Here is a 12,051-nt window from a genome sequence, read left to right as displayed (position 1 = left end):
GAAGGTTACGGCTTGTTTAACTGTCTACTTTTTTATGGTCTCCACTGTACATACGTGTTTAATTTGTTTGTTTGTGTTTTGAAGTAATAAATCTTCAAATGGTTATCAATACTGTTTCATTTACTTTGAGATTGGTTTATTGTGCCTTATTAATCTATATCTTGATTTAAGTTGTTTTCATATCTGCAAAGCTTAGTTCATAACGTAGAGAGCAAATTCATCAAAAGAAAGTTATACATGACGTCATAAAGTACTGACATAAGCCTGTATATATAATACGGCACTGACCTGTTACAATCTCTACATTGGTAACAGGAGAGATATTTCTGTTGCAAAATACTGTTTTCCTTGTACGGTCTTGTCGTTCCTGTTACATATATGTACCATAGGTATATGAATAAGCTGTCTTAGGGTTGGGTATACCGGTATATTGAAAACTGTTACAACATTTTTGTATAATTTGTAATATGACATTATCTTCTGTTAAACCAATCTCGATCTTATCGTCCTGAACTCTTTACGATTATGTATTCGTAGTTTGTACTTTTTAAGGCTACAGTTAAATTACTGGACACCTGCAGATAATGGGTAACATAAGCACACATCTCCAACCCCCATTCCATAAACCACCTCAACAATTACTGGTTTCTCCATTTTTACTGAAATCATATGAATTATTTATCGATATGAAATCAAGCAGAACGCTTGTGTAAACTGTTCATGAGCAATGAAAATAAATAACGTTTTATGTAAGTTATTAGTCTCAAACTGTCCATTGTGTCCTAAAGTACCAAGCTATAAAACATTTTGGACCGTCTAAGATCTGACAAAATAATTTTGATAATTGATACAAAATAAATAAAAATCGTTTATTACTTCTGAAAATATTGCAACATCTAATTAAAACTATTTTTCCAATCCAGTCTGAGCAAATTGAAATGATATTTATTTTATTAAACCGTTGGACTTGAATTTTTAACTGCATTAAAGGGAGGTGGGAAATTGAAGTAATATGCATTATTTTCCTTTAACTCTGAAAGTAAGTGGTTTTTCTTAATGGAATTAAGCTTTTTGGAATTTTGTTTACAAGCATGTTTATTTCTACAAAAATATTAAATTTTTCCTTACTTTCACAGTTCATTTCCTTATATTCTATTTTTTGCATTTTTGGATAAAGACTTTTACAGTGTAAAATGATATTTTATTTCTTTCGAAATGGAGGTTATTTCCTCACATACGTAAGTGTGTTTAAGTTAATACCCGAGTTTGTTTTAAAATATAGGCAACATGAAAATCTGTTCCTATTTGATGATTTGTAAATAATATAAATGAGAAACAAAATAATAATTTTACATAATTAACTTATATGACAGAATTGTGGGAATGCAGCACATATCAGATGTAGTCTTCGTGGTGATGTGTCAGAAGGTGGGGACCTCAGAGAAGATAGTCATTAGGAGAGAGGCAAAAGATATCAGAGAGGTGGTGGAAAGACGAGTCACACCTAATGATGAGGCAATTCACATGTTGAGTGGAAGTAGGAGAGAAGGGTTCACGTTAAAGGAATCAGACATGGACTATATGCTCTGGAAAAACAACCACCGAGTGATCATGGACATGTCTCAGTCTGAGTATTACAACACAGCCAATACAACCTTGATTCTCTCTGACAGTTCTGAGAGTCCACCAGGATTCACTCTACTTCAGTTACTGACACCAACAACAGACAGAGATGTCCAATCAGCATGTGTCAGAATGAATGACAAGGCATATATATCTAGTTCTATGTACAGACAGTTAACTTGTTCATTAGCCATTCCCAATTCTACTGTACATGGACCCTGTGGTAATGCAATCGTAGGAAGTGTAGAATATGACACTGCCTGGTGTTTTGTTTGTGACTTTTGGCCTCCGTCTGCCTCCTTATGGATAAATAGATGTCATTCATGGCCTGATCCTGAAGTAGTTGATGACATTGTCAGAAATGGATGTCACTTTGTAGCAATAGGACATCCATTTGGACCCCATGAAAATGAAGAATGGAGACTTTCTTTTTCACAGGCAGAATATAAACTTGTTTACTCAATGAACCACTGTCAGTTTTTGACCTATGGATTGTTAAAACTGTTCTTAAAGGATGTGATTAATCAACAATCAGACGAGACCAATAACCTGCTGTGTTCCTATCACATGAAGACAACCATTTTCTGGGCAATTCAACAAAACATGTTACCTTACTGGTGTCCACAAAATCTCCTGGCCGGTTTCTGGGTCTGCTTTAAACTCCTCCTTAAATGGGTGTATGAGGGAATTTGTCCTAACTTTTTCATCCCACAAAACAACCTGTTTTTGACAAAAGTCCATGGTTCGGCACAAAGCAGATTGTTCATACAGTTATATAAATTGTACAAGAAAGGTATGGCCTGTCTGTTAGAGAGTTACTCTATCGGGCCCTGCATCATTTTGATCCTTTACAATCATAGATTTATTCATCAAGTTGATACAAATGAGAGTAGATATATGCTTGAATTTAAATATGATGCAGAGCTTGTCAGCGAGTCCATACCTAATATTAACTCAAACATTCTTCCAAGAGACTTGTGTAAAATTACCAAGGTTATAAACACAATAGAACAGTTAATAGAGTCACCCCTGTCACACTATCAAGTTGCAGTGTTACAGAAACTTACTACCTACATGCTTTATTCTACTGCTTTTCTATTACAAAACATGTACACTTTCTCAAGTGTCAACAAACAGATGTATATTGCAGACAAGCAGTCCTATCATATCCTGAAATTCGCAGCTAAGTGGTCGTGTGTTTCTGATATGTTGTACATTGCCATGTATTATTACAAGACACGCAGATACAGGAAAGCAATATCTGTTCTAGAGATGACAAAGGTCAAGTTAGCACAGCCATATCTGATGTATAGGAGACATGTAGACGAAAAGAGGTATACTGAGGCTGTAGGGGGACAGTCCTGGTCTACAAAGATCAGACAGGCTGTAGCAGAGGATATAATACTTACAAACACAATCTGTTTTATCAGTGAACTAATACCAGAACAACAGTCTGCTTATCAAAACAAAATACTTATTATAGAAATCCCAGTGTTTGTAATGTTGCATTTCCTTGCGTTCTTGTGTTACAGACGCATTGATACAACATTATCACAAGCAGCTTTGGATGTGCTAGAGGTCCTAGTCCACCATGAACCGAGTCGGTATGTTGGTGATGAATTCAAAGACATCTCTTGGGAGATCCTGGGGATCTGTCAACAGATCATAGGGGACCCCCAGGCTGCTCTTTACTCATACCAACAGTCACTGAACACACAGTACCCACGCCACAAAATACAAACTGCTACACAGATAAGAATACAGGAAATAGTTCTGTCAACACCACACCAATGAACACTGGAGTTGACCCTGTAAAGTAATCGTATAACGTTTTTGAAAAAACCTTCTCTGAGAAATGAAATTCTTTAAAAATGCATTTTAGAGGAGATATTGCTTAAGAAACATATACCTTAATTTTTATTTTTACCTTGACAAAAACGCCAATATTGAAGTTATTTTCACGGTGTTTTTTTTAAATCTCTAAAATTTTAGAGTCTGAGAGCGTTGTCACTATTATGGGTGCCTACAAGAATGTAGCAACGGCTGTCACCCTTCAACAACTTCTTTTTCTAATAAATTTTTAATCATTTTAATGAACTGAAAATATTCGTTATTTTATTTATAAATATCCCATGGTTCACCCTTCCGGTTATTTGTATAAAAATCTTGTGGGGAGCCCCTGGTTGTATACCTTAGGCTAATTCCGGTTTTGCAAGTATTAACCCTACCGAGAGCCCATTGTTTACACCTTAAATAGTAACGAGAAAGCGTGCATAATGTGTAAATATTTTAACGGACAGACGTGGACTTCAGCTTATCTAGTCCTACCATGGGCCTGGCTTCAGAAAAAAATCAGGTAATTAGAAACCCATTCTTTTTATGCAAGATTCAAGTACAGTGTTTGGTTAGTTTTCGAGAGGTAGTATGTTTTTTGTATCATTTTCCCATGGGTCCATTCCCCTTTAAATGCTGTTAAATTTTTCGTCCCCACAAAACGTCAATAGCTGTTGCAGTAGAGGAGTTGTCAGCTACTGAATTGTTATCGGCTCCAGCACTCCTGGGGATATTTTTGGACCAATGAGTGAGGAAGCTATGGCGGCCCTTTTGACACATCTCTGAAAAAAATTGTGATTTTTTACCTTGACAGTGATCCTCGAAGTTGAACAAGCCTATTATCATCATCAATGGAGATATATAACTTAACATTTGAAAATTTCCTATTTATTATCATATCATTTGATTTGTTTCATCCTGCACATTGAGTCTATTGAAAGAAATTTCCAATCCGCGTGAACCAGGCGGTGAGTCATTCACATCACAAAAAGAAAACCTTCATCAGTTAATGCACCCGTGCACCATGTAATAATTGTAATGAACCAACTTTGTTCTGGCTGTTGCCGAATATTAATGTACCTGACTGAACTACACAATCACGTGCTCACCTGTTTAACAAAACCTTTATATTTCAATGTCGATGTAAAATAATTAAGATTCTTTTCTCATGGTAATTGTGTAATTTGTATTTCTTTGAATATATCTTAATAGAGTATAATATTGAAAATATCTGATGTTTGCAAAAGCGTTATATTGTAGTCCATATCGTACATTAAGTGCGCTATACCTCTTTTCTATTGTTGAAAATTGAAGGATATGATATAAGGATTTACTTAGCATGTGATTGTATACGATGCCAAATCCATTGATTTCTAGGACTATCACCTGGCACATGTTTTCAATATAGATAATTGTTGATTTGTGAATTATATAAAATGATTATTGATATTATAAAATCTTGTCATTTTGTCAATGAAAAATAATCAAGACATTTCTTAGAAAAATTTCACAAATGGAAGTGCAGAAACTACTTGCACATGCGCAGCTGTTAGACTTTTTGTGATCCTCCAAAAAGAATAACAAATTCATGTCGCAATGTACCATCTTAAACAATTTTGGAATTCAAAAAGAGAAATTTTGGACTATTGCACGTATTTGGTTGATTGTCGTAAATTACATTAAACCACCAAAAAAATGCAAGCAATCATATCCCAAACTTGCCTTGACAAAAGACAAAACTTGGCTCACTTGCTTTCATTTATTTCAAACAACAACAATTTGTTATTCCTTTATATCCAACTACGTTGAATTCTTAGAAAGGCAAAAAATAAGATAAATATCTTTATACAAGTGAATTTTCAAACAGAAAATTAGAATGCATTACAACTTGGAATAAGCTCGTAGAAACAAAATGGAACATCAAATGCCCTGTCAAACCAAATTGCATTCCTAAGGTGTGTTCACAGCGTTGTAAAATTACTGGAGTCGCTGTAGGATTGCAGGAAAAAAATCAGAAAAATGTACAATTTGTTTGACATTTTTAAAATTGAAGATGTCAAGGCGTCCTTATATCGACCGAGGCGTTCAACGGAGCTCCCACGGCAGGTAGCTGTGTTTCCACAGAGTTCAACTTAGCGAATGACTGCGCTCTCGCCGAATATCGGCCAAGCGCTCATGACCTGCTAAGAGTTTTTACCTTGCGTTTACGGATTGCTTTGTGCGTGGAATGCGTGCTCAAGACGTTTTTTACTGATTGGCATGTAAACGTAAAATTTGTACAATTGTATGCGAAACATACAGAAATTTGGAACTTTATTACTAGTTAAAAGTGGTTTTATTTGTTTAAATGAAATAAGATACGTTGTTTTTTAAACTTAATTTATTTCTAAAACAAATTGTAAGAAGACAACAATTTATCACACAGGCCTACAAAACATAACCATTATTAGTTGTTAGAAAACATAGAGGAGCCATGAACACCAGAAAAAATGGCGTGAATTACATCTACGTACTTAATATGTCCTGAAATATTCGCAAAATCTACTTTTTTACATAGAGGAGCCATGAACACCAGAACAAATGGCACGAATTCCATCTACGTACTTAATATGTCCTGAAATAAATCTACTTTTATATAGTCATCCACATCAGGTTTGAGAATACTATATCGCTTGCTATTGTACAACAGTCAGTGCACAAGTTGTTGTAGTCTGCTGACAACGCACTAGAAACAAATCGGAGGCGAAGTACTAACGCTAATGAACGCAGAAGAAACGTCAAGCTCATTGATTAAGCATTAGCTCTTTTGGGTCGCTGTGTAAACTCAAATAATGTAAAATGTAAAACAACTCGTTCAAATGTAGAAAACAGTTCAAGGTCAAGAGAAATCAAAGGATACTAAAGTTCAAGCAGGGATCTATTGAAACAAACAAGTGTCTTCCACAAACATTTCATAAATGGACCTTTAATACACCTTCTAGAGTTTTCATAGACCCGCTAATTACTATTGAAATACAAATTTTTATGAAATGATTCACAAAAATCTCTTTAGTCACAAATTCGTTGTCATCAATGATTTCGTACACTATAAACATCAGCTGCCAGAAACGGTACAGACATAGTAGCATCAACATTCAAGTCAAAGACACAGGTCCAAATCTAAGACCGATGTTATATAGTGCCTTTTCCTCCTAACCACTCCTCCCCCCCCCCCGGCAAAATGGCGATAAAGCAGTTCTTCCTCCCGGAAAAATGGAAATATAGCAGCTCTTCCCCCACGGAAAGCTAACATAGTACGTTTTCTCCTCTTTTATAGCCAGATAACCCCAACAGAAAACCTACTGTATAGTAAATTTTCCCCCGGTTTACATTCCATACATGTTTATGGCAGACCAGTATGGCAATAAATTGCAATATCTGAGATGAAATTGATTACTCATAATAAAGGATGGTAAAGCATTTATCAATACTTAATATAATATACATGGTTTTTTTTTACCATTTGTTACACCTTTTTGGAACATCTTTGCACCTAATTATTCGGACTTCGGAATACTTCGATTTTTTTTTCGATTTTTTGTTTTTACTCGATCGTTATCTGCAGTATAGAGATTGACGTTAGGACATGGATATTCTTATCAAAGACGTCACAATACATTTGATCGTCAATAATACGCAGGTTTGGATATTCGAAAACTGGAATAAAGCTATATAAAGTTTTTAACAAGAAAATATAAACGAGTAATATTTTAAAAATTTGATCAAAATAAAAATACTTGGCAAAATCTGTACCACACTCAAATCGACCCTCAACCAATATCAGCCTATCGCCTTTGGGTTGATATTGGAGTCTTGGGTTCATTATGCCATGTATTAATTTCTATGTATTAAGCTCCTCTCAGGAAAATAACTGACCGATCTTGACTTCATTTTGCAGAGAAAGCATTAGTATTTAGAAATGTATTGCCCCTTTGTCCAAAAATACAATGTAATTTGATTTAATACCATCAGAATTAAAGATCGTAAATAGAATTATATATATCTACTTCTAAATGTCACACAGTAGACCGGAAATGATATGCAAAAAAGTGGTTTAAATCAATTCTTTTTCATTTGACATGAAATTTAAATCATGGTTTTTTTTAAATTCTATTTAACCATATCAAAACGTAAAAAAAATAAAATTGCAATTCATCAATTTTAAGATAAATAAAAAAAAGAAAGAAAGACATTAGTTATCGCGGATTATAAAGCGTAAACTACCTCAACCCAGGTAATACTCGTATATCTTGGGTAAAATAACTCTGGAAAAAAACCCTGAAACAATGAAGATAAATCGAAGAAATTTTTATTATTTCTTCCGACTATTAAAAATTTTTTTTCAATTCAATCTAAATTCTTACGAAACAAGAATTAACAAAAAATGACGATTCATTTGATTTAGAATTTCGCGCATATACGCATAATTACATTTGTAAGTCCAAAATATTAAATGAATAATTCTTATCAAATATGAACAATAACTAAACCGTTTCATAGATGTCATTTTTTATCTACTTGGAGGTGATACATACTTTCGAGTTGAATAAATCATCTTGCCTGGATGATAATTGGTTTAGGTCTCAACGCATTATGACATTATAAGCGATCTTTCAGTTCTTCCAAAGACTCTCTTTAACAGAGGTTTAGCCCGGATTTGATTTGATTTGAACATATTTTATTATTTTATAAATACATATTTAGTAAACTTTAATGTGTAAGTTTTCAAAGAACTAGGTTTCCATTCTACACATGTATTCCTACATACACCCATAGCAGCCTTTCCATACAGGAAATGTTAAAAATCATAAAAAGGTTATGGATATCTTTAATATCCCCAATAAACAAAACGAATATGATTTACCTTATTTGTCTTGGATTCCAAAGCTTCACAAAAGTCCTTACAAACAGAGATATATAGCAGGTTCCAGTAAATGTTCTACCAAACCTCTCTCTTTACTCATTACTAAAATTCTTACAGTAGTGAAGGAGAAACTTCAAGAGTACTGTACAACAATATATTCCAGAAGTGGTGTGAATCAAATGTGGATACTAAAAAACTCTTATGAATTATTAGAAACATTGAGGTGACAAAATCTCACAAATATCAATAGCATCAAACGTACTATTTTTGCAACGCTTTATGCAACCATTCTTCATGACAAATTAAAATCTAGGCTTTTAGATATCATCGACAGTTGTTTCTTTAATAAAAATGGAATTCGTAAAAATTCTTACATTGTCATTTGAAATCTAACAAAAAAATATTTAGTTAAAAACCATTCTGATTGCACACAAAAGTACTCTGAAGTTGACATTAAAAAGATGCTTGAGTTTCTGATAGACAACATCTATGTAGTTTTTGGAAATCAAGTGTTCCCACAATATGTTGAAATTCCAATGGGTACCAATTGTGCCCCATTGTTAGCAGATCTATATTTGTATTCTTATCAAGCAGAAATTATTAAAACACTTGTACGTGAAAAACAAAAAAATCACATGCTGTGGCCTTCAACTTATCAATTCAGGTATATCGACGACAGTATATCAAATAACAAGTGTTAGTTCTATTCTTACGTCGACTCGATATATTCCAGTGAACTTAAAATAAAAGATACCACAGAGCCTGTGTCATCTGTTTCATATTTGGATATTTTACTGGAAATGGATATTGATGGTAATCTAACAAAAAAACTTTATGATGAACGCGATGACTTCAATTTTTCTATAGTTAACTTTCCTTACTTATGTAGCAATATACCTTCATCACATGCATATGGTGTTTTTGTCTCTCAATTAATTCGATATGCAAGGGCATGCTCTTCGTATGAACAGTTTTTTAAGGCGAGGCAAGCTATACTGACAAATAAGTTGATAAAACAGGATTATCAACAGTCCAATTTGAAGTCATCTTTTTGTAAGTTCTATGGTCGATACAACGTCTTTGTCAGCAAATACAATTTTCCACTGGGTCGATTGCTGACTCACATTTTTTATACTAATTGTTATACCATAATTGATCACATAATTGTCTACGGGCTTTTCACGATTCCCGTTTTTTTCACGATTAGGACAAAGAGCACACGGCGGGTGTGACCGGTCAGCAGAGGATGCTCACTCCTCCTAGGTACCTGATCCTACCTCTGAGTTTTCCAGAGGTCTGTGGTTGCTCTGATTGATTACCGAATTGTCCACGGATTTTTCTCCGTTTTTCCTGATCATGATATTTTCCCCAAATTACGAATTTTTCTTGATAATGACATTTATTACCGATATGACATTGGGCGCACGCCGGGTGTGACCGGTCAGCAGAGGATGCTTACTCCTCCTAGGCACCTGATCATACCTATATCTTTTGGAGGTCCGTGTTGCTCTGCTTTGAATTTGTATTTCGTTTTAGAGATTTTTGAGATGGTTGACGGTTTGTTCTTGCCATTTTCATTAGTACAATGCCACATTAAATACTCTGAAAGTGATGAAAAACTTAGTTTTCAATTTCATTGCTAATTCAGAAATTTGTATTTATTTTTTTATTAGTGAATATATATTGACTTACTGTCATTTATTCTCTGAGTTTGGTAACCCCGACTTATGCAGTATCGCCTTTAACGACAGTTCTCTTTTGTTCTTTTTCCTATACAAATGTATACAGTCGTGTATCAGAGGCAGGAGATATCTAAAAAAATAGCTACTTTACCCTGTGTGACCAGTTTATTCATTCGTTAATCTTGTTTCATTTAGTTTGAGTTTGGTTTATTATGCCTAATTAATTGATATTTTGAATGAATTTGTTATCATATTTGTAGAGATTAGTTCTTAATAAGAGGAAATATTTAGTCATCAAAACAAAATCATACACAACATACAGTACTGATTAAAGCCTGTATATACGGCACTGACCTGATACAATCTCTAAATTTGAAAAACTAGAGACAATTCTGTATGAAAATACTGTGTTTCCTGGTACGGGCTTGTTGTTCCTGTTACGTGCATGCACCAAAGGTACATAAATAAGTTGTCCTAGGATTGGATGTACAGGATAATTTTGTGATATCATTTTCTGTTAAGCCAATCTTGACCTTATTGTCTTCAACTCTGTCCACTTAGTTATGTTTTGTTTTTACTTTTTGAATGGCTAGAGCTCAAATACTGGACACCTGCCGATAATAAGAGTTAATACAAACAAACACCCCGCCCCCCCCCCCCTAAACAAACAAATACGGGTATCTCCAACAGGCTTGGGGCGAATTACATTGTAAAGTTATGCATTACATTACCATTACTTCATGAATTTGGCCATTAAATTATCATCACCATTACTTGATTTTCTTGAAGTAATGCATTACATAACCATTACATGAGAAAAGTAATGCATTATTATTAACATTACTTTGTTTTCAAAAAAATAAGCTAGTAAAGAGGTTATACAAATGTTTCAAATATAAAAAACTCTTTAACATATCTACAGGTTCAAATTCAATGACTATACAAGAGTCATTCTTTATTTGCTCAGTATATAATCATCTTGTATATATCACTATGAACAACATATCACATAAGTAAATAGATATTTATAGACATTTGCCATAATACAGTGTCAGGTATAAAAAAGAGACACAGAGTTACATGCAAAACAGTAATCAATTTATAGAATAATGTTGTGGTTATTGAAAGCTAAATATAGACATTTCCTCAGATTTGTCCTCAGATTCACAAATCTTTATTTTTTTGGATACTTAATTGTATTAATTTATATACAGAAGGTTTTTCCAGTTCTTTTTAACATAAGTAAATACATATTTATAGACATTTGCCATGATACAGTGTCAGGTATAAAATAGAGACACAGAGTTACATGCAAAACAGTAAACAATTTATGGAATAATGTTGTGCTTATTAAAAGCTAAATGGAGATATGTCCGCAGATAACACAAATCTTTAGTATTTTCATTTATATTTCTTAATATATTTTAATCGGATGTCTTTATACTGAGGACACTTTAAGAAAAAAGATTGCTTTTGCACTTTAGGATCAAAGTTTCAAAGGGTTCATCTTTTAACTGCCTCCGGTTAGTTTGAAAATCTTCCCAGCTATACTAAATAAACGTTTTACAGGAGCAGTTGAAGCTGGGACTGAAAGATTGTTAGAATATATTAAGTGCAATAATAAAAAAAAAAATACATGAATCATGTATTTTCTATCAGTCCAAACTAATATACTTTATATAAAACAGAGAGAAAGAGAGAGAGAGAGAGAGAGAGAGAGAGAGAGAGAGAGAGAGAGAGAGAGAGAGAGAGAGAGAGAGAGAGAGAGTACCTGATATCCAATAATCTAAAAATAATAAAACGTTATAATTGTGCATTGTTAATAATTGTCAATTTCTTTCTCATGTGAAAATCATCCTCTATTCAATGTATTTGAATAACGCAAAACATTAATAATGATTATATACAGTTGATCATGTTTCAGTAATCATATTTTAAGTAATGATATAAAAAAAGAAAAATTGTCAAGAAAACTGATTCTTCGCTGTTCGATTTCATGGACTAATTGAT

At 33.6% G+C, this 12,051-nt stretch overlaps 1 protein-coding gene across 1 annotated transcript; it reads left to right on the top strand.

The window, feature by feature from the left end:
* Positions 1-1,379: 1,379 nt before the first annotated feature.
* LOC136276457 (uncharacterized) lies at positions 1,380-4,843 on the top strand. The gene has a single exon (XM_066088472.1). The coding sequence runs from the start codon at positions 1,384-1,386 to the stop codon at positions 3,415-3,417; it is 2,034 nt and encodes a 677-aa protein (XP_065944544.1). The 5' UTR covers positions 1,380-1,383; the 3' UTR covers positions 3,418-4,843.
* Positions 4,844-12,051: the final 7,208 nt, after the last annotated feature.

This window comes from Magallana gigas, chromosome 6 (assembly GCF_963853765.1).
Source record: "Magallana gigas chromosome 6, xbMagGiga1.1, whole genome shotgun sequence".
NCBI classification, from domain to species: domain Eukaryota; kingdom Metazoa; phylum Mollusca; class Bivalvia; order Ostreida; family Ostreidae; genus Magallana; species Magallana gigas.
Note: the sequence above shows the minus strand (reverse complement) of the source record. Positions and strands in the feature narration are given on the sequence as shown.

Bases quoted from the DNA above. Each gene is read 5' to 3' on its own strand.
- LOC136276457 (XM_066088472.1), top strand. From the start codon at position 1,384: ATGCAGCACATATCAGATGTAGTCTTCGTGGTGATGTGTCAGAAGGTG.